Here is a 23,834-nt window from a genome sequence, read left to right on the forward strand (position 1 = left end):
TTTGTGAAGGAAAGTGTGTACATTTCACCTTTACCTTGTGACATGAAGTGAAGAACAGAATAACGGCCACAATAACTTCTGTAAAAGTTTGGGGCAGATTTAGCTATTGTTGAGAAGTTGTTCGTGCTTATGATGGTTGACACATAGAGCATTTATAATAGCATAGGTAAAACTTTAAGATGTATTTTGCAAGTCATGTCATGTTTGTACTACGTTTTCAGCAAAAAGGATGGAGTTTTGAAATCAGGTAATTCTTTTTTGAAACACCCTGTATTTATTTACAATTGATGGAGAAACAAGTACCATTCTGCCAGGTATATGGGCATGTACTGATTTTTGGAAATTACTTAATAGAGCCTGCGCTGAAGGAGTATATATTAGGTATGACATTATTTACTATTCTGTTTCCTGTATGATTAGATTCACATCTGAATAGCTCTGCCATGTGCCAGTAGGGCATTAAGTGGTATAAATTAATTCAGATGTAATTCTAGTCATGGTATGGATTTTCCAATTGTTGAGACACGTTTGATTCAACTTGGCACATTTTCCGTTGTGCCACTACCCTATTACCTGTCTTTGTTACGATTTTAAATGGTTGTTGTTTGATTGTGACATGTACTCCAAAGAGCATTTAATGTCTGTACTCCTCTCTAAATTCCTAGCATACTAGAACTGTTGTCTTACACAACTTTACTAAGCAGACATACAACCATAAAGTAATATTCTAGTTTTTTTGTTTCCCTGTTACTGAAAGTGAAAAGGGGGGGGGGTGGTATTGATCTCCCACAATTTTATGAATGTTCTAATCCTACTTTGTTATGTAGAAAATACATTTAAATTCAGTATGAAGCACCTGAATTTATGACAAAATTGCATTTGTAAAACAAAATCTATTTTACTTTTTTTAACTTAGGCAGCTGTGTGTGTCATTAAATTCTGAAGACGTATATCGATCATTGTCAGAAATTCTTCAACATGAAGACAATCTTAAATTTGCTGCAATTATGGTGGAAAACCTGAATACCATTCTCCTGACATCACCAGAATTGTTTGAACTGAGAACAAAACTCAAGGATGTAAAGTCTGAAGTAGGTAAACAAGGTTTCATACAATCATTGATTTTTCACAGTTTACATTATGTTCATGAATATTTGTGAAATAATTGCTGTTTCATACTATACTGGTGAAAATGTACCCTCAATTTGTTTGTTTACATTGCAGGGAAGCTGTCAACTTTTCCGCTGTTTGTATGAATCATGGTGTCACAATCCAGTAGCGACAGTGGCATTATGTCTACTTACTCAAAACTACAGCCATGCTTGCGACTTAATACATAAATTGTATCCTTTTCACAAAATTGATTTAATTTTATAATCAAGGTTATGTGTGATACTGCTATGATCATTTTATTGTGCCTTAACAACTTTTCAGTGGAAGTCTGGAAGTGACTGTGGAATTTCTTACCGAGATAGATAAACTGGTGCAACTCATAGAGTCCCCAATTTTTACTTGTAAGTTCTATGCACTATTTGTTAGCAAGAAAATTTATATATAGCACTTAAGACAATGTATCTTGTTTGTTTAATTATTTATTAGCTCGTTAGTCTCATATCACAAACAAATCTCTCAATTAGTAAAGGCCAGTCAGTTTTGTCAATTCTATTACTGTTCACTCTTTGTTATTGTATTTAATGTGAATCTGAATTATGATTAGAAAATTGCAGTTTGTGACAAATTTTAAAATTAATTAAACGAAACATTCTGCCTCTGCCAATTCTTTAGATCTTCGCCTTGAACTGTTAGAAGTTCCTCCGAAGCAACACTTAGTACAAGCTTTGTATGGCTTGCTGATGCTGTTACCACAGACTGAAGCTTTCCATACGCTGAGACGAAGACTCGACTGTATTCCCAGCCTTCACATCCAGTGCAGTGATAGGTAATCTGCTTCATTATTAAACCAAAGTCATTTTCCCACAAAACCTTTTGCTGTGCATAATTAATTGATGAGATCAATTCAGATGCTGCTTTCCTGGTGATCTGTTGCTGTCCTCACCTTGAAATTAATAACTCACATATACATTTTTTCATATTTTCTATTGAAATGTGCACCCTCTTATTAAGTAATGTTATCAGCAGTTTTATCATTTCCTTACTTAACCTGCATTCACATACATGCTCTTCTCCTCGAATACTATATAAAGTATGTTGACAAGAATACAGGTGTTATTTTAATTTGATAAGAAGCATTCTTAATAACTGGTAATTAACTCTGAAGTCCTGAGTAGCTCTGCTGTCTGAAATCATCGCAAAAACAGAAAAGAGAGGGAAGTTTAAAGAAGAGCCTCTCATTTCATCAGAGGCTTTCTTCAGCAAGAGATTGCAACCATACACTATTTAATTATGGGATGTATGTACAGCCACTTCAGTTCCACAAAATTGTTGTCAATTGACCACAGTTTTGATTGCACTAGGGCAATCTTCATCAGAATAAAAAGTTACATGGAATACCTAAAAAATATAATGACATGGTTTGAAATAAAGTACACATAATAGGGTACATCCATAAATTACGTACAAACTGTACTTGTATGTAATCACACCATTGTTAAAAACTTGTGAGCAAAAGTGCTCTCGTCAAAAAGAAATGTCATAGGAATAAAAACTAAAATGTAAAAGTATAACATGATTGTCAACTAGATAAAATACTTCAGGGAATATGATGACAGCCGCAAGGTCACTTAGGGCCAAGAGTGGCATAACACAGCTGCTGCCATCAAATAAACAGCTAACACGCTGAGGCAGCCACGAAAACAGATATGCGCAATCTAGCAGGAAGTAATCATATTACAGACAACTTAAGAGCAAATGAGGGATTGTAAGGACAATTTTAAACATTAGTTGTAACAAACAGGAACCAGTGTACGAAATTTACCACATAACGCAACAATCTTTTTTAAAAATACAGTTCAGGTAATATACAGAGAAAACATAAAATTGAAAGGAAAAGCAATGTTTAGGAGTCTACATTGAGGAGAGTATCACCATTCAGACAATTTTAATTGGCAGCTCTATACTTTGAAAAAAGTTTTTATTGCATAATTACAACAGTTCATTAAGAATGATACTGTCCTTCAGAGATAGGTGTTTAAAAACGTGTAGCTCTTCTAAGACGTTAAGACTAAAGCCTTTTACATCTTTAGGGTGATGATCTGTGATCAATAAATGATCAGTGAATGTTGAGTTAGGAGCATTGGTGCCTTTTTTCCCTAGAAAGAGTTCCTTGAATCTTATCGAAATAGCTCTGCCTGTTTGCCCTATGTAATAGGCGAGAAAATTGTCAGAAATAATTTTATAAACACCAGAATTTTGCAAAGGGGAAAGCATAAGTTTTAAGTTATGTATGATGTTATTTTTTAAAGTATTATTAGTGGATAAGGCTAATGTACAGTTATTGTTATTTTGAAGCAGACACTGTATTTTGTAAGAAACTGGACCCAGAAATGGCATAGAGAGAAAAATTTTCTTTTCATTAGGTTCATTATTAGAAATGCATAGGGTGGTGATTCTCTTCTTGGTATTACTAATAAAAATATTATCTACTATGGAAGAGTCATAGCCATTATTGACTGCAATTGATTTTGGGGGGTGGAGGTGGCTCTATGGATCGCTGAAAGAAAAATAGTTTTCTTATGAGAATGTGGGTGTACTGAAATGAAAGGTATAATTTGACCAGAACAAGTTTCTTTATGAAAGATATTGAGGCTAATTTTGTCATCTACTATCGTAAGAGTGATAATTAGAAAGTTTAGCTGCCGGAACTCATTTTAAAGTTCACCTGTGAAAGAAATATTTTTGTGCAACTTGTTAAAAATATTGGAAAGTTGATCAATACCATTATTAGACCCTTTGTAAATGATGAAGATGTCATTGTCGTATTTAGTGTATGAAAGAATGCCTACAGCTGATGCTGAGAAAATATTGAAAAATTTTACTTCTAAGTAATTAATGAACACACATCAAAGTATTCCTGCTAAGCGATTCCCAATTGCATGGTCATCTAGTGTTTGATATAGTTTTCCATTAAACTTAAAATAATTGAATTTAATTACAATATGAAGTAAATTCATAGTATATAATATTTTTAGTAGTAATATCAATAAGGGAATCATCATCCTAGGCATTTCTAATAAAGAACCTACTCAAAAGAAAAAAAAATTTCTCCATGCCATTTCTGGGTCCAGTTTCTTACGAAGTACAGTGTCTGCTTCAAAAAAAGTAGAAGTGTAGAGTAGCCTTTTCCACTAATAATTCTTTAAAAAATAACAGCATACATAACTTGAAACCTACGCTTCCTCCTTTGCAAAATTCTGGTGTTTATAAAATTATTTGTGACAATTGTCCCACCTGTTACATAGAGCAAATAGGCTGAGCTGTTTTGATAAGATTCAAGGAACATATTCTAGGGGGGAAAAGGCACCAATGTTCCTAAAGATGTAAAAGGCTTTAAGCATAACATCTTAGAAGAGCTAGACTTCTTAAACACCAACCTCTGAAGGACAGTCTCATCCTTAATGAACAGTTGCAGTTGTTGTTGTTGTTGTTGTTGTTGTTGTTGTCTTCAGTCCTGAGACTGGTTTGATGCAGCTCTCCATGCTACTCTATCCTGTGCAAGCTTCTTCATCTCCCAGTACCTACTGCAACCTACATCCTTCTGAATCTGCTTAGTGTATTCATCTCTTGGTCTCCCCCTACGATTTTTACCCTCCACGCTGCCCTCCAATACTAAATTGGTGATCCCTTGATGCCTCAGAACATGTCCTACCAACCGATCCCTTCTTCTGGTCAAGTTGTGCCACAAACTCCTCTTCTCCCCAATCCTATTCAGTACCTCCTCATTAGTTACGTGATCTACCCATCTAATCTTCAGCATTCTTCTGTAGCACCACATTTCGAAAGCTTCTATTCTCTTCTTGTCCAAACTATTTATTGTCCATGTTTCACTTCCATACATGGCTACACTCCATACAAATACTTTCAGAAACGACTTCCTGACACTTACATCTATACTCGATGTTAACAAATTTCTCTTCTTCAGAAACGCTTTCCTTGCCATTGCCAGTCTACATTTTATATCCTCTCTACTTCGACCATCATCAGTTATTTTGCTCCCCAAATAGCAAAACTCCTTTACTACTTTAAGTGTCTCATTTCCTAATCTAATACCCTCAACATCACCCGACTTAATTTGACTACATTCCATTATCCTCGTTTTGCTTTTGTTGATGTTCATCTTATATCCTCCTTTCAAGACACTATCCATTCCGTTCAACTGCTCTTCCAAGTCCTTTGCTGTTTCTGACAGAATTACAATGTCATCGGCGAATCTCAAAGTTTTTATTTCTTCTCCATGGATTTTAATACCTACTCCGAATTTTTCTTTTGTTTCCTTTACTGCTTGCTCAATATACAGATTGAATAACATCGGGGAGAGGCTACAACCCTGTCTTACTCCCTTCCCAACCACTGCTTCCCTTTCATGCCCCTCGACTCTTATAACTGCCATCTGGTTTCTGTACAAATTGTAAATAGCCTTTCGCTCCCTGTATTTTACCCCTGCCACCTTTAGAATTTGAAAGAGAGTATTCCAGTCAACATTGTCAAAAGCTTTCTCTAAGTCTACAAATGCTAGAAATGTAGGTTTGCCTTTCCTTAATCTTTCTTCTAAGATAAGTCGTAAGGCCAGTATTACCTCACGTGTTCCAGTATTTCTAAGGAATCCAACCTGAGCTTCCCCGAGGTCAGCTTCTACTAGTTTTTCCATTCGTCTGTAAAGAATTCGTGTTAGTACTTTGCAGCTGTGGCTTATTAAACTGATTGTTCGGTAATTCTCACATCTGTCAACACCTGCTTTCTTTGAGATTGGAATTATTATATTCTTCTTGAAGTCTGAGGGTATTTCGCCTGTTTCATACATCTTGCTCAAGTACATTGCCCTTGTATAGACCCTCTATATACTCCTTCCACCTTTCTGCCTTCCCTTCTTTGCTTAGAACTGGGTTGCCATCTGAGCTCTTGATATTCATACAAATGGTTCTCTTCTCTCCAAAGGTCTCTTTAATTTTCCTGTAGGCAGTATCTATCTTACCCCTAGTGAGACAAGCCTCTACATCCTTACATTTGTCCTCTAGCCATCCCTGCTTAGCCATTTTGCACTTGCTGTCAATATCATTTTTGAGATGTTTGTATTTCTTTTTGCCTGCTTCATTTACTGCATTTTTATATTTTCTCCTTTCATCAATTAAATTCAATATTTCTTCTGTTACCCAAGGATTTCTACTAGCCCTCGTCTTTTTACCTACTTGATCCTCTGCTGCATTCACTACTTCATCTGTCAAAGCTACCCATTCTTCTTCTACTGTATTTCTTTCCCCCATTCCTGTCAATTGTTCCCTTATGCTCTCCCTGAAACTCTGTACAACCTTTGGTTCTTTCAGTTTATCCAGGTCCCATCTCTTTAAATTCCCACCTTTTTGCAGTTTCTTCAGTTTTAATCTACAGGTCATAACCAATAGATTGTGGTCAGAGTCCACATCTGCCCCTGGAAATGTCTTACAATTTAAAACCTGGTTCCTAAATCTCTGTCTTACCATTATATAATCTATCTGATACCTTTTAGTATCTCCAGGGTTCTTCCATGTATACAACCTTCTATCATGATTCTTACACCAAGTGTTAGCTATGATTAAGTTGTGCTCTGTGCAAAATTCTACCAGGCGGCTTCCTCTTTCGTTTCTTAGCCCCAATCCATATTCACCTACTACGTTTCCTTATCTCCCTTTTCCTATACTCGAATTCCAGTCACCCATGACTATTAAATTTTCGTCTCCCTTCACTATCTGAATAATTTCTTTTATTTCATCATACATTTCTTCAATTTCTTCGTCATCTGCAGAGCTAGTTGGTATATAAACTTGTACTACTGTAGTAGGTGTGGGCTTCGTATCTATCTTGGCCACAATAATGCGTTCACTAAGCTGTTTGTAGTAGCTTACCCGCGTTCCTATTTTCCTATTCATTATTAAACCTACTCCTGCATTACCCCTATTTGACTTTGTGTTTATAACCCTGTGGTCACCTGACCAAAAGTCTTGTTCCTCCTGCCACCGAACTTCACTAATTCCCACTATATCTAACTTTAACCTATCCATTTCCCTTTTCAAATTTTCTAACCTACCTGCCAGATTAAGGGATCTGACATTCCACGCTCCGATCCGTAGAACGCCAGTTTTCTTTCTCCTGAATACGACATCCTCTTGAGTAGTCCCCGCCCGGAGATCCGAATGGGGGACTATTTTACCTCCGGAATATTTTACCCAAGAGGACGCCATCATCATTTAATCATACAGTAAAGCTGCATGCCCTCGGGAAAAATTACGGCCGTAGTTTCCCCTTGCTTTCAGCCGTTCGCAGTACCAGCACAGCAAGGCCGTTTTGGTTATTGTTACAAGGCCAGATCAGTCAATCATCCAGACTGTTGCCCTTGCAACTACTGAAAAGGGCACGCAAGCCTCCCCACCAATGGCAAGGTCCATGGTTCATGGGGGGAAGAGTTACGCAACAAAAACTTTTTTCGAGGTATAGAGCCGCTAATTGAAATTGTCTGAATGGCGATACTCCCCTCAATGTTGACTCCTAAACATTGCTTTTCCTTCCAATTTATTTTTTTTTTTTTTCTGTGTATTACCTTAACTGCATTTTCTTTTTTAAAAAAAGACTGTTACGTTATGTTGTAAATTTCATACTCTGGTTCCTCTTAGTTACGAATAATGTTTAAAATTGTCCTTGCAATGCCTCATTTGCTCTTAAGTTGTCTGTAATTCAATTACTTCCTGCTAGATGGTGCAAATCTTTTTTCGCGGATGCCTTGGCGTGTTAGCTGTTTAGTCTGTCAGTAGCAGCTGTGTTATGCCACTCTTGGTCCTAAGCGACCTTACGGCTGTCATTATATTCCATGAAGTATTTTATCTAGTTGACAATCTTGTTATGCTTTTACATTTTAGTTTTTGTTCCTATGACATTTCTTTTTTATGAGAGCACTTTTACATGCAAGTACATTGTTTCTACATAATTGACAGAAGTAATCCTATTAAGCATATTTTATTTCAAGCCGTGTTATTATACTTTTTAGGCATTCCATGTAACTTTTTATTCTGACGAAGGTTGCCCTAGTGCAATTGAAACCATTGTCAATCGACAAAAATTTTGTGAAACTGAAATGGCTGTATATACAGGGTGTATACGGCCCGGGAGATCCGGGAAAAACCCGGGAATTTTTTCATCCAGGACAAATCTGGGAAGAACCCGGGAATTTCTTAGAATTCCAGGATTTTTCATTGTTTTAGATTTGAGTTAAAGTTTTGTAGGTTTCACGTGTAAGATCTGATACTCTGACAAAGAACTTTAGTCCACTACTGCTGAATAACACTGCAGCAATGAAACATAAATCAGAGAATAACACCAAAATAAAAGTTTAGTTGCATAGAAAATGGGTAATTTACACAATGCACAGACCAGTTTGCCGACACCGAAGAGTGTCAAAGGCCTTAGGTCGAAGATTATGCAGTACATCCGTAACAACTAACGTGCATTCGATGTATGTGACGTCCAATTGTTTACGTTTCTAACGTATCACCAGAAAATATTACGAATAGTGCCTTGAGATGCGTTACTTTCAAAGGAAATTTCCACGCAAGATGATTTATGTTATGTGTGAGAATGTGCAGTGAATTTCTTAAATCGCAGGGCGTTTTAACTCTCATTCAAAACGTAACACTTTGAGGATCAGCCATTTGAAAAATGTCGGGCCCAGAAGATAAGTCATTTATGCCACTATTTAAAATTTTATTTGATATGACTTAACGTGTAACACACGCTAAAAAAAGACCGAGCTTCAAGTTAGTTTTCATATTTAATGTTGTTCTTACATAGATAAAAAAAATTATGCGATCGATGGCAAAAAGTGTAATGGACCTTCAAAAGGTGTGCACAATGCGTTACTGAGCAATGTCACAAGTCTTTTCATGCCAGAACACCTCGACTTTTCTACGCAACTGATAATCATTTTGGCACGATTTTAATTGCCAAATTAGAGCCTGTTAGTAGGCCTATGGACTTCCTATCATTGTAGGACTAATAACAGTGGATGCCAATAGATGATGCAAATCTCGTTTTTTTTTTGTAAGAGTTAAACGGTGTAGAAATGCACTTTGCTGATTTGAGCTAAGAGTTAAACAGTGTAGAAACGCACTTTGCTGATTTGAGCGAGCTCGGCCTACCTTCGTAACGTACGCGCCGCGGCCTGTTTTTCTCGTAGGCCTCATGCTCCGAATAACTGCCGTCATTTGCTAGCGAGATCACGTGACATGATCTATGACTGGCTGACAAAAGTGCATCACTCAACGCAATCTCTATTTTAGAGTTTCGGAAGCTACTGTGCTGTAATTTGTGGAATTTATGTATATACTTTCGCAATACGAAAATAAACTCTGTGCATATTGTCTCGCATCAAACAACTTTCCAAACAGATTTTTTTTCCTGGATTTCGTTTCCTAAAGTGCTGGAACGTCGTCCGCCGGTATAAGACCTTTACAATTCAAAGGACTGATAGGTTTTACAGCTCCAAGGGAAAGCATACTGTTACGTAACATGGATGTATTTTCATCTGCTTTATACGTAATTTCATCCAGGAGAAATTGTGTTTTTAACCGGGAAATCCAGGAAAAATCCGGGAATTTTTTTTCTTGTCCACGTAGACACCCTGATATACATCCTGTGAAGAAATTAGTTTCTTATCTGATTACTAAATAGGACTGGCTTCTTGTATCTGTTTATAAGTTTCAAAAAACTCCAAAAAAAGCTAGATGTTCATTAAAATTCTCATAGAACACATGAAAGAATCCAGGATTGGTTTCAATGAGGTGTTTTGTTTAAAATGTAATTAATGGCAACAATGAACACACACTATTACGTGAAGTTGATTGGTGGTGTGTCAATTTATTTTAAACTTCACTTTCCACCAACTCTGCACTATGCCTTCACAAATAATTAAACAGTTCTACAAAGTGTACTGCACATTAATTTCAAGGGAGTAGTCACTGATTCAGATAAACATAGTTTTGTTTGTTTGTTTGCAATAGTCCACATATGCCTTTCTCTTCACTGATGAATAAAATAAAACATCACAAGCTGTTACTCTCTCCTTTTACTGACAAGTCCTCAATAAGAGCCTGAACAGTTAGTAATAGTCGTCAATTTAACATACTTAACATAGATACTGTTGTTGTTGTTGTTGTTGTTGTTGTTGTTGTTCTTGTTGTTGTTGTGGACTTGTCCTAAGACTGGTTTGATGCAGCTCTCCATGCTACTCTATCCTGTGCAAGCATCTTCATCTCCCAGTACCTACCACAACCTACATCCTTCTGTATCTGTTTAGTGTATTCATCTCTTGGTCTCCCTCTACGATTTTTACCCTCCATGCTGCCCTCCAATACTAAATTGGTGATCCCTTCTTCCAGTCAAGTTGTGCCACAAACTTCTCTTCTCCCCAATCCTATTCAATACCTCCTTATTAGTTATGTGATCTACCCATCTAATCTTCAGCATTCTTCTGTAGCACCACATTTCGAAAGCTTCTATTCTCTTCTTGTCTAAACTATTTATCTTCCATGTTTCACTTCCATACATGGCTACACTCCATACAAATACTTTCAGAAACGACTTCCTGACACTTACATCTATACTCGATGTTAACAAATTTCTCTTCTTCAGAAACGCTTTCCTTGCCATTGCCAGTCTACATTTTATATCCTCTCTACTTCGACCATCATCAGTTATTTTGCTCCCCAAATAGCAAAACTCCTTTACTACTTTAAGTGTCTCATTTCCTAATCTAATACCCTCAACATCACCCGACTTAATTCGACTACATTCCATTATCCTCGTTTTGCTTTTGTTGATGTTCATCTTATATCCTCCTTTCAAGACACTGTCCATTCCGTTCAACTGCTCTTTCAAGTCCTTTGCTGTCTCTGACAGAATTACAATGTCATCAGCGAACCTCAAAGTTTTTACTTCTTCTCAATGAATTTTAATACCTACTCCAAATTTTTCTTTTATTTCCTTCACTGCTTGCTCAATATACAGATTGAATAACATCAGGGAGAGGCTACAACCCTGTCTCACTCCCTTCCCAACCACTGCTTCTCTTTGATGCCCCTCGACTCTTACAACTGCCATCTGCTTTTCTGTACAAATCGTAAATAGCCTTTCGCTCCCTGTATTTTACTCATGCCACCTTTAGAACTTGAAAGAGAGTATTTCAATCAACATTGTCAAAAGCTTTCTCTAAGTCTACAAATGCTAGAAACATAGGTTTGCCTTTCCTTAATCTAGCTTCTAAGATAAGTCGTAGTGTCAGTATTGCCTCATGTGTTCCAATATTTCTACGGAATCCAAACTGATCTTCCCCGAGGTTGGCTTCTACCAGTTTTTCCATTCGCCTGTAAAGAAATTGCGTTAGTATTTTGCATCCGTGACTTACTAAACTGATTGTTTGGTAATTTTCACATCTGTCAGCATCTGCTTTCTTTGGGATTGGAATTATTATATTCTTCTTGAAGTCTGAAGGTATTACACCTGTCTCGTACATCTTGCTCACCAGATGGTAGATTTTTGTCAGGAATGGCTCTCCCAAGGCCGTCAGTAGTTCTAATGGAATGTTGTCTACTCCCAGGGCCTTGTTTTGACTCTGCTCTTTCAGTGCTCTGTCAAACTCTTCACTCAGTATCATATCTCCCATTTCATCTTCATCTACATCCTCTTCCATTTCCATAATATTGCCCTCAAGTACGTTGCCCTTGTATAGGCCCTCTATATACTCCTTCCACCTTTCTGCTTCCCCTTCTTTGCTTAGAACTGGGTTGCCATCTGAGCTCTTGATATTCATACAAGTGGCTCTCTTTTCTCCAAAGGTCTCTTTTAATTTTCCTGTAGGCAGTATCTATCTTACCCTAGCGAGATAAGCCTCTACATCCTTACATTTGTCCTCTTAGCCATGCCTGCTTAGCCATTTTGCACTTCCTGTCAATCTCATTTTTGAGATGTTTGTATTCCTTTTTCCCTGCTTCATTTACTGCATTTTTATATTTTCTCCTTTCATCAATTAAATTCAGTATTTCTTCTGTTACCCAAGGATTTGTACTAGCTTCTTACCTACTTGATCCTCTGCTGCCTTCACTACTTCATCTGTCAAAGCTACCCATTCTTCTTCTACTGTATTTCTTTCCCCCATTCCTGTCAATTGTTCCCTTATGCTTTCCCTGAAACTCTGTACAACCTCTGGTTCTTTCAGTTTATCCAGGTCCCATCTCCTTAAATTCCCACCTTTTTGCAGTTTCTTCAGTTCTAATCTACAGTTCATAACCAGTAGATTGTGGCCAGAGTCCACATCCGCCCCTGGAAACGTCTTACAATTTAAAACCTGGTTCCTAAATCTCTGTCTTACCATTATATAATCTATCAGAAACCTGCCAGTATCTCCAGGCTTCTTCCATGTATACTTCCATGATACTATCATTTTCCAATTCTCGATCTCTTCTGTTCTACTCTTCTCTTTTGAAATCGTGTACACCAAATTAAGTTAGGTTTATTTTTCTGTCAGTAAATGCACTTATCTTCTTTCTTGATCCACCTCCACAACCCTTGTACACTCCATATATGCAGTGTCTGACTAAAAGCTTGCCGAAATGTTTCAACATGACACCATTACTCAGTCTCCGACAAGCCTCTTTGTTCCAATGCCAAATCTCCCAAAATAACTTTACTTTATCACCTTCTCATTACAGTGCTTCTTCAGCGTGTATATGCCCCGGGACAGCCGGAAAAAACCTGGGAATTTTTTCATCTGGGAAAAAACCGGGAAAGACAGGAATTTTTTAGAGTTACCGGAATTTTTCTTTGTTTTAGTTTTCAGTCAAATTTTTGTAATTTTGACTGGTAAGAACTGATACTCTGACAGAGAATTTTACTGTGTCTGCCAACAGCAAAACATGTTAAAGGCCATAGGACGAAGACCAATCAATTCTTCCTAACAACAAACTGCTTCCGATAACCGTGACGTCACAACTGTTCACACCAGGTTAGTTTGAAGAGTTGCTATCGGGCTCTTGCGCGTGCGCTATTGAGTCACATATGAGCAGTACCTTCTACCTTCTTGAAGTGTGACTGTTAAGAGTGTTAGCTGTATCAGCAGTACCAACAAGCAGCCAGATGCTACCCAGAAAAAAATTTCTGGCATGCCCAAGCTGCTAGATTCGCACGTACGAAGAGCAGTCTGAGTTATAGTGGGGAGGGGGTATAGTCTCCACTTTTAGTGATTTTACTCTTTATTTACAGCTCTCATGTTAAAAGAAAACAAAATATAATTCCGTGGCCAAGAGCTATCAAGTGAATTAAAATAATTCACATAATTACGGAAGACTAAAATATGTTATTAGTTTCAGTTTTCTGATTTTATTTTATTTCCACGTTTCTGGCAGTCAAGCATTAATCTCCTTGCAGAACAATGAAGTTATTTTTGTTGATCTGCTAAAGAAATTTGCCTTTTATTAGTCTTTTTCACAGAGGCAGTAAATTTATTTGAAACGAAGTGTTTCATTCCACACCATTGGCTAGTTTCAACTATTTGCTAAATTTCAAATGCACATTTTCATCTTCCGGCACGTATGGCGTTACACCATAATAAAGAACCAAACATGAGATAATATTATGTATTTTAGTATTACTTACGAAATTCTGATGTTTTCGGAGTATCATGTGATGTCCTGTTTCGTTTATGATGTAATGTAAGATCTCTTCGTGCTATGCAAGATCTGTAAATGCCATATACATATGAACATATGGGCTTCCTACTTCATCGTAGTTGCGCGTGGGCAGTAAAACCTGTTTTCTGGTGTAGTCCGATTATTGGTGAAACAAATTCTAATAGTTTGTGGGAAAATATTGCGAATGGTGGTTTGAAAAGTGTTGCTTTCAAAGTAAATTTAATTTTATGCAAGGTGAATTATGTTACGAACAAGAATGTCCTTTGAATTACTTAAACCGCAGAGTGTTTGACTCTCATTTAAAGCTTGACTTAACACTTTGGAGACCAGACATTTACATCATTATTTAAAATTTTACTGGCACATTTGCGTGATGTACCTTAAAGTGTATCACACGCAAAGAAGACAAATACTATACGTGAAAGCTTAGCTTTTCTTGTAGATACACTATGTACGTTAATTGAACCATTAATTTTTCCTATTTGTGTGTCAACACTTCATAACAGTGCTGTTGTTACTGGCTGATTACATCACGTGCCCTGTCCTCTGAAGATCTGCTGTCATCTGCTGGGGAGATCACGTGTTAGGAGCTATGACTGGCTTACAAAAGCATCACAATCTCGGTTGCACTAAAGTACTGTGATTGGTGGAACTCAAATATATACTTTCGTAATACGAAAATAAGCAGTGTACATGTTGCTGCACATAGAAGTTTGTCCCACAACGCGCTTGTGTTTCTTTGGTGTGTGTTCATTTTATTAAGTGCCCGGAAGTTCTACACCAGTCTGTAAAACCTAAACCATTCAAAGATTGATAAGTTTTATAGTTCTGAGGGAAAGTTTACTGTCACATAAAGAGAGAAAATGTGTATTTTCACCCGGGAGAAAGTGTACTTTTAACCAAGAAAAATCCGGAATTTTTTTCCCTTATCCCCATATACACGGGGTTCTTTCTGCACCCTTCTCACATATCATAGTCTAAACATTGCTACAAAACACTTTTTCCTTTCCGTCTACAATAACTGATCCTCACATCATTTTTCCACTATCAGCTGTCTTTCTCCTCATTTACAGAACATAGATAACAATCACAACCTAAAAGGCATAGCACTGACCAACATACATTAAGTATATTATTATTACACAAAAGTACAACTAAAGGAATACATCTACAAATAAAATTTCATACCTTCACAAATATTCATTTATACTTTGTTTGTATTATGAAAATTAGCAAAATAAAATTTACTAACTGTACATTGAAAACAGACAATTAACAAGACAGAGACTACTGTTGAATTGATACACTTTAATTACATAGGATGAAAATCTGTCACAATCAATTGAAGTTTCGAATTGTATTTTCAAATTTTGCATGAGAGACAGACTCCAGCCACCATCAGGCATTGAAATAATCCAGTGGCAAAAGCTGAAAATTTGTGCTGGATTGGGGCTCAAACCTCAACATCTTACTGAACGCAAGTGGTTGCCTTAACTGCTTCAGTCATCTGGACACACTTCCACCTGGCCCAAATTTTATGTTGTTGCACTCTAGTAGCATCCCCTGTCTGTTTACCTACTTGCTCACAGTCCTGTATTCCCACACAGACCCTGTTGTTCATATACTGCATGTGGCAAGTCAAGAATTTGGGTCATACGAGAAGCATGTTCAGATGGGTGAGGTGGTTGAGGGAACACAGTCCCACATTCCGCTTCTTTGAGCTACGATGTTTTGCCTTCCCGCCTAGCATTTACTTATATGTGTCCTTTGGCTCTTGTGTAAGCAGTTTTTGCCTGGAAGTGTTTACAAAAGAGGCAGTGGCTTCACTTGAAACAGTGTCCAAAATTCTCTCAATTCCAAACCCACCACCTTGTTCCTTAAATATCTGAAAAACGCCATCCCTACCCATAACTATGTCTTCTTTGAGGGGATTATATTAGAAACAACTACATGACATGCTCATGGGAACCATTCTATGCCTACCTGTGAAAGTGATCATACACATACTAGCACTGATGTAACTTTTGTACAGCTTTTTATGCCGGCGTGACCACCAAATGCCTGCTGTCTGAATGAGTGGACACTGCTAAATTGTGCAAAGATCAAAGTTGACCATCGAGTAGTGGTTCGTGCTGCTGAGCACCCAACTTCAATGGTTGCTTCACAACCCATGCAAACTGGATCCTCTTCCTGTTGCAAGCTTCACTGAACTATGTATGTGGGAGACACACCTATTGATCCTGCAATCCTCCTTGCCTTAATATCTGCCAGGCTCTGTCCTACAGCCACCTCCACCCATCACTCCATGTACTCTTCACCTACCAGAGCACTCCTCCACACCCTTGTGCACCACAGTCAACTGCCCCTTCTTCAACCAGAGCCAGATCACTAGTGCCACATTCCTAGCCCAAGTGCTTGCTACCTCTCCCTCCCAACAGTAATTGCCCTTGTCTCCATAGGCATCACTAACACTCAATTAAACAGGAGGAGGGGATGGGAAGGAGATGACTCAGTAAATAGGATGTATGTCACAAGGGAACCTAAATTGGAGATTCCATTGAGAAAAGTTGAAAAAATTAGGACATAAAGCGACTTTTTGGAGCATTCTGGATGCCTCAGACCATGTGTTTTGATGGCACTTAAAACTCCTAAAGCATACTAATTTAACCATGGATTAAAATGTATTTTCCAACTACCAAGTATAAAAGTTTTCTAATATTAACATTTAAATTTACCATCAGTGTTTTTATTATTATTATTATTATTATTATTATTATTATTATTATATCCTAAACCTTTTTGTAGGGAAGAAACAAAGAAAAATAACAGAAAATAATAAGCTATATGCTATATTTAGATCAATATAAAAAACAGTTGATAAATTCCTATAACCTAGGTTCTCCTACATTGTAGTCATAAAATTGAGAAATTGATATACATTTTGTAATAAACATTTACTTAACGTTGTTCCTTTGCCATGTAAAAAAGGCAATATTGATGAATTGCCTCGAACATTGTTCATAGCAGTTCCTCTTGACACGTACACTGAGTGTAACTTTATTATTATACCCACACCAGAGTGTAAGTGATTGCCACATGGCATCCCGTTGTTAGCTTTCTGCCTCCTAGCCACCCGTCTTATGAACTTACAGCAAAACCAAGCACATTCGTGCTTATCTACCCCACTCCATCATCACTCGTAGAGTGGGAGACTGTCTTTTTAATGAAAATATAAGTGGATTTGATTTGCTAGGATATTAGCGAATCCACCAAACCATTAATTCTTGCTGCTTAAGAGCTTTTAATATATGCAGTTACTTAAGCTCAGATACATTTATTCAGTGGTATCATTTTTTGTCAACAGGGACTAAAAAAAATTTTGGTGGGTGGGGCACATACTCCCTTTCACCATCCCCTCCCCTTCCCAGCGTTAACACCCATGCTCTCCTCCAACCTTGTCGATGCACGGCAATCCGTTCGGTATATGTACCCAGTAGGGAAAACAGCCCATGATATCCAGGGCTTCCAATTCAGCTTACAACATTGAAAAAAGGTGATGCGCTTCTGAGTAACAGAGTATGTGGAAATTCGGCACAACAAACTGGCGATGCAGCAGCCAAGGTGGCATCCAACATTGCTACTGCAACATACTGATCTATACTCTTATATGAAGTGACTTCACTAGTGAAGCACAGGGACACACCCATGGAGACAAGTAATGATTGGAAATGTGAGGCAAGAAAGTGTAGGTGAGTCAGTTACCAAAGCATTTGGATTCCTTCTCCAGTGAATGAGCTCAGCAGTGTGCAGTTCTTATTGCATACAACTGTCTTTATGTCTCTTTTGTAAGAATGCTTCGTTCATTTTGCAGTCCATAGTTTGGCTGTCCTTGCCCTCTATTTCAGATAGTAACTTACTACAGTTTGTACAGCGAAGAAGAGCCCCAACACCTGGCAGCACTGTCACCAGCTTTTAGCTTAAAAGTTCCTCAGGCTAATGGTAAGAAATGAAATGTCGTGTGGCTAAGGCCTCCTGTTGGGTAGACCAGTCGCCTGGTGCAAATCTTTTTAGTTGACACAACTTTGGCGACTCGTGTGTCGATGTGGGTGAGGTGATGGTGAAGACAACACAACACCCAGTCCCTGAGTGGAGATAATCCCCGACTCAGCCAGGAATCAAACCCGGGCTCCTTTGCATGGCATTCTGCCGCACTGACCACTCAGCTAGCGAGACGAACAGCACACTGCCATAGAGAGGTATACAGAATCATATTGTGTGTTTGGTTGTTGTAAACGTGCAAAGCCTTGCAACAGAGCCAACTTTAACTCTTGGGGCTCTTCTTTCACCATTTCAGTCAACTGAACTGTAACATTTTGGATTTGTCTGAATTATTTTTAGATTCTTTTGTGCTCTTTTCACTATAATATTCCCACAATTTATTTCATATTGCTCTTTTTTTAATGGATTTGAACAACAATAATGGAAATGTAACAAGAGTATTTAATTGTGTATTTTGAGAAGGTGTTCAGTGTTAACTTGCTTGTTAAAACCATCAGTATTTGAAACTGTGATTGCCTTGGTTTGAATGTCACAGCCCGTGGTAAATCATTTCAGATATAAGAAAAATACTCAACTAAATGTAGAATCAGTCTTTCCAGAAATAGGTCACGTGTTAGCAGTAGATGAGTTTTGCTTCATAAAATATGTAACGTTTTCACACAAACATTAGGCCTTCAGTGACTACCATTGCAGAATATTGTCAAATGATATTTCATAAAACTCTTAGAAATTCTGGTTGTATATAAAGGCTGTTAGGAGCACCAAAGATAGTGTGCAGCCCCTAGCGAATGAGACAGGAAATGAAATTGGAGGTGGCAAAGCAAAAGCTGAAATGTTTAACTCAGTTTTCAAATGTTACTTTACAAAGAAAAGCCCATAAGAATTTCACAATTCAATCCTTGTAACAATTAAAAAGATGAATGAAACCTATTAGTGTCAGTGGTGTTGAGAAACAGCTGAAATTGTTAAATTTTAACAAAGCTCCAGGGTGCCATGAGATCCCTGTCAGTTTCTATACTGAATTTGTGGCTGCGTTCGCCTCTCTTCTAACCGTAATCTATTGTGCCCAGTTTTTAGGAAAAAGCACAGATCACACCTTTCTACAAGAAGGATAATACAAGTGATCCACAAAACTACTGTCCAATATACTTGACATTGATTTGTTGTAGAATCTTTGAAGATACTCTGAACTCAAACATAATGAGGTATGTTGAACAGAATGACCTCTTCAGTGCCAACCAGCTTGGATTCCGAAAACATAGATCATATGAAGCCCAACTTGCACTTTTTTCACATGGCATACTGAAAGCAATGGATCAATGCAGTCGGGTAGATGGAGTATTTGTTCATTTCCAAAAATTATTTTGCACAGTACCACACCTACACTTATTATCAAAAGTACGATCATGTGGGTATCAAGTCAAATTTGTGACTGTATTGAGGAGTTTTTGGTAGGGAGGATGCAGCATGTTATCTTGGATGGAGAGTCATCGTCAGATGTAGAAGTAACTTCCAAGTGTGCCCCAGGGAAGTGTGTTGGGACCCTTGTCATTCATTTTGCATATTAATAACCTTGCAGACTTTCTGCAGATGATGCAGGTGTCTGTAATGAAGCTGGTTAAATATCCAGTCATAGCTTGATGACTGGAATCTGCCAACTCATCCAAATACCTGGGTGTAGCATTTTGTAGGAATATGAAATAGAATGATCACATAAGCTCAGTCATGGATAAAGCAGTTGGTAGTCTTCGGTTTATTGGTAGAATACTGGAGAAGTGCGATCAGTGTACAAAGGAGAGCACTTACAGGTCATCAGTTTTAGAATGCTGGTGAAGTGTGTGGGACCCCGTACCATGCATGACTACCAGGGGATATTGAACATATACAAAGAAGGGCAGCATGAATGGTCACAGGTTTGTTTGAGCTGTGGGAGAGTGTTACAAAGATAATGCAGAAACTGAACTGGAATACTGTCGAAGATAGGTGTAAACTATCCAGGAAAGCCTATTAACAGGTTTCGAGAGCCAGCATTAGATGATGACTCTAGGAATATACTACAATCCCCTATGAATCACTCACATAGGGATCGTGAGGATAAGATCAAACTAATTAGAGCATGCACAAAGGCATTCAGACAATCATTCCTCCCATACTTTGTACGTGAATGGAATGGGAAGAAACCCTATTAACTGGTACAGTGGGACTTACACTCTGCGATGCACCTCATGGTTCTTTGCAGAGTATAGAAGTTGTAGATGTAAAATGACAGATGCTCAATACAGATTTTAATTTGTTAGGGTCTCAAAATGTCCTAAAAGGAAATTGATGTAGCATCACCATTTCATTTACTAGTTTTTAGAGTTTGATTACTAATGTAAAAAAGACCTATGTGATATTGAAAAAGAAAAAAATTGCCATATTTATCTAGAAATGATAGAGTACAATTCTTAACTCAGTTTCCTCTTATTGTTCCTGTTGCTTCCACGCCCCTCTCTTTTAGGTCATGTAGCACAGTAGCATTGAGCTGACTTGCTGGTAATTTATCTACACTTGGATTTTCTTCAGCACCCGAATCTTCATCTGTTGCGTCATCAGTTGAATTTAGAGGAGGGTGTAATGTTACACTCATACCAGTATTGGGTATTTCCTCATCTTTTGATTCTAACACATCCTAAAGTTCCATAAGTGTACATCGTTTTCTGTGAATACAAAATGGCAACATATTACCCTGACGTCCTTCTGGAAGGACGGTTGAAAACATTATTGAATTACAACTGAAGAAAACATTCAATCGTAATAAGAGCCCATAAATAATATAGGTTAATTCTGTAAGATGGTATATGACAAGTTTCAGAATTATTGACGCAATATGAAAGAAAATATACATACCCATCGATGACAAGGTCAGTCAGGTTGTCCATGGTAAAATCGGCCCTATTTTCAAGACACAGTTTCTCACTCACTATGAACGACAGCGTCAAACTGACTGTCGCAGGGCGCAACTGACTCTGCCTACTTCATGTAACAATGTGTCACACTCCGTTGCAACAATGCGTTATTCGCAAAAATAAATAATTTCAATAGTGAGTTACGTCGTCCTTTCAGAAGGACGTCAGGGTTATCTGGGTTACGGTTTCACACCGAACTGCACATAAAAACTCAAGATAACTGCTTGCATAGACATTTGGGCTCTAATTGTTCAGATGTTACTCATGAAGAGCCATGTATACCCTCCGCCACACGCACACACAAAACTTTCATGTGCAGGGAGGAGAAGCAAAAAAGCTTGTTTGGCAAGGGAGGGAAGTATACAGAAGGTGAGACATGTGAAAAAAGTATTATAGAGAGGGGGAAGCATTCAGTAGTCAGATTTATGATAAATTATCATTGTGTTTCTTTAAGAATGTAATTTTTAAAAGATGAAGCACAATACTCCAGTTGTTGAACAAACAGTGACACATTTCGTTAGGTTCATTCTCAAATAGTAAATTTTCATACTTCTATCTGAATTCATCTTTTCAGAGCAAAATTCTTACAAAGGAATCACACCTCTCCTTTTATATATGTACACTATTAATGTAAATAAGGTACTATAATTTTATAAGCCAATAAAACATCAATTTAAGGGGAATTCCATTCTATTGTTCACAGAGCTCTTCATGCCACGAAAGAAGAGTGTAATAAACATGAAAAGTTCTTGGACTTCAAGCAACTTTTGGATCATTTTATAAAAATCCAGGATCAACATAAGAGAAGCAAACAGGCTGCGCGTAATGCTGCTTTATTAGAGAAGAAAATTGCAGGGCTGGATACATAGCACCAAGGTAGCTGTTATTTACTATCTGTGTGGTTAATAAAAACAGTATTGTATCAAAGAATGATTAATGAGACACTGTGTAGTATACAAATAAAAACTTTTTCCAGTTCATTGATGCAGCAGTTGTTTTATGCCATAGGTATGGTATAATTGCTCTATTACTTTGTTAAATTATTTTTGCATACTGTACAGCAATGCAAAGGCCACACACAGAAAATTTCAGAGGGTTAGCAGCTGTGAAACTTGAAAAATGAAAGCATCTTTCATTGTACATTCTGGAATTTTTTTATACTACCTTAAAGTTGCAGTTGTAATCACAACAAATTTTGTCCTTCTTGCAACTGTTCGTGATAAGAAACAAATCCCTGAAGCTGCATTACTCACTGTATTTTGCTTGTGTATCAGTGTCTATTTTGTATAGGAAACCTCTCATGAAATGAGTATATTGCAGCTGTTTAATAAATTGCTCTATACATGAACTATTTTATTTTTCTGTTTAAAGTAACCTTGGTGTAATACACACAGTTCCTTTAGCCTTTATCACATGTGATCAGAAGTATTAGACTAAACCCATTTTGTTTCCCTGTGTCCTCTCATCCTGGGGTCTGAGTAACATGTTGCTCCTTTCTGATCTTCCCGAACCTCCCCCCCCCCCCCCCCCTCTCTCTCCTCCCTGAGGGAGGAACAAATAGTTTATTCCATTTAAATATGTCAGTCAGCAGTACTGGAATTTCATCTGAAGGTAAGCTATGGCCCGCCAGCCATTCTGTCTCTTTAATTTTATAGTTTTCTCACCTGAATTTTGCTTTTGATATCATTAGGACTAACCTGTTAAACAGCTGAAATATAGCACTCATAAGTGCTGTAAGCTTTAGATTTAATTCTCAATTATTACAGCACAGACACAAAATATTGTAGAAGGAAGAAAGAAATATATAAAAAAGCATAGTAACTCTCACTGAAAATTATATGAGGGTAGTTTGAAAAGTTCTCGGAATCACCACGAGAGGTCAGTGCTAGTGCAATGAGTTGTTCATGTGATATTCAATGGACTGTTGCCTGTAAACATGTGCCACATCAGTGCTCTTGTAAGAGAGTTGTGGCGGTGATGTGGCTCTGTTGTTGTTCCCGCATAGTGATTTGCGAAGATGGAAAAAATTGAGATTCGAGCAGTGATTAAGTACTTCGTAAAGGACATTCATGCCGGTTTCCAGAATACACTGGAGGACTCTGCTCCTTTATATTCAACTGTTGCCAAGTGGACAAATTAATTTAAATTTGGTTGGGAGAGCTTAGATGATGATCCACACAGTGGTCGACCAAGGTGTGTCACTACTCCAGAAATCATTGCAAAAGTGTACACAATGCTCATGGAGGATCGCCAGTTGAAAGTGCATGAACGTGCTCACAATTGCCAGGTGTCATCTGAAAGGGTATATCACATTTTACCTGAATAGTTAGAAATGAAAAAAATTACCTGCAAGATAGGTGCCGCAAATTGACGCGCGCCTGCACACGTGTACCATCCCCATGGCAAAATTACACAAACTAAGGTACGAATTGTTGCCACACCCACCTTATTAAGCTGATATGAGTCCATCAGACTTTCATCTCTTCCCAAAACTGAAAATTTTTCTTGGTAGACCAAGATTCACTTCAAACAAAGAATTGATAGCCAGAGTTGACAACTGTTTTGCAGGCCTGGAGGAAACTCATTTTTGAGATGGGATCAAGGCACTGGAACATTATTTGGACCAAGTGCATTAATCTACAAAGAGACTACATTGAAAAATAAAAAAAAGTTTCAGAGTTGTAAGTACTTTTTTCAATTCTGTTCCGAGAAGTTTTCAAACCACCCTCATATAATGCAACAACAAAAAATAGAATTGAGGAAGAATGAAAACTCTGTACTTGGATAAAGTTGCCTGGTCATTGAATACTGACTGTCAAAGATGAATTGAGGTTGGTTAGATAAAAGAGATGAAAGACAAGACACAAGCGCACACAAAAACACTGATGACAACAACAAGAAAGGAAAAATAAAATGATTATTCTTTCACTAATAATCTCTTGCA

The 23,834-nt window shown here is 37.7% G+C and overlaps 1 protein-coding gene across 1 annotated transcript in view; it reads left to right on the forward strand.

Annotated features, from left to right (window-relative positions):
• Window positions 1–21,868, forward strand: part of LOC126262990 (protein VAC14 homolog) — a 150,080-nt gene extending 128,212 nt beyond the window's left edge. Inside the window, exons 10-14 of the mRNA XM_049959942.1 lie at window positions 917–1,091; window positions 1,225–1,343; window positions 1,435–1,514; window positions 1,786–1,939; window positions 21,594–21,868. Of these exons, the coding sequence (XP_049815899.1) occupies window positions 917–1,091; window positions 1,225–1,343; window positions 1,435–1,514; window positions 1,786–1,939; window positions 21,594–21,759 (694 nt within the window). The 3' untranslated portion in view covers window positions 21,760–21,868. The remainder of the gene's footprint in view (window positions 1–916; window positions 1,092–1,224; window positions 1,344–1,434; window positions 1,515–1,785; window positions 1,940–21,593) is intronic.
• Window positions 21,869–23,834: the final 1,966 nt, after the last annotated feature.

Source organism: Schistocerca nitens, chromosome 6 (assembly GCF_023898315.1).
Source record: "Schistocerca nitens isolate TAMUIC-IGC-003100 chromosome 6, iqSchNite1.1, whole genome shotgun sequence".
Classification (NCBI taxonomy): domain Eukaryota; kingdom Metazoa; phylum Arthropoda; class Insecta; order Orthoptera; family Acrididae; genus Schistocerca; species Schistocerca nitens.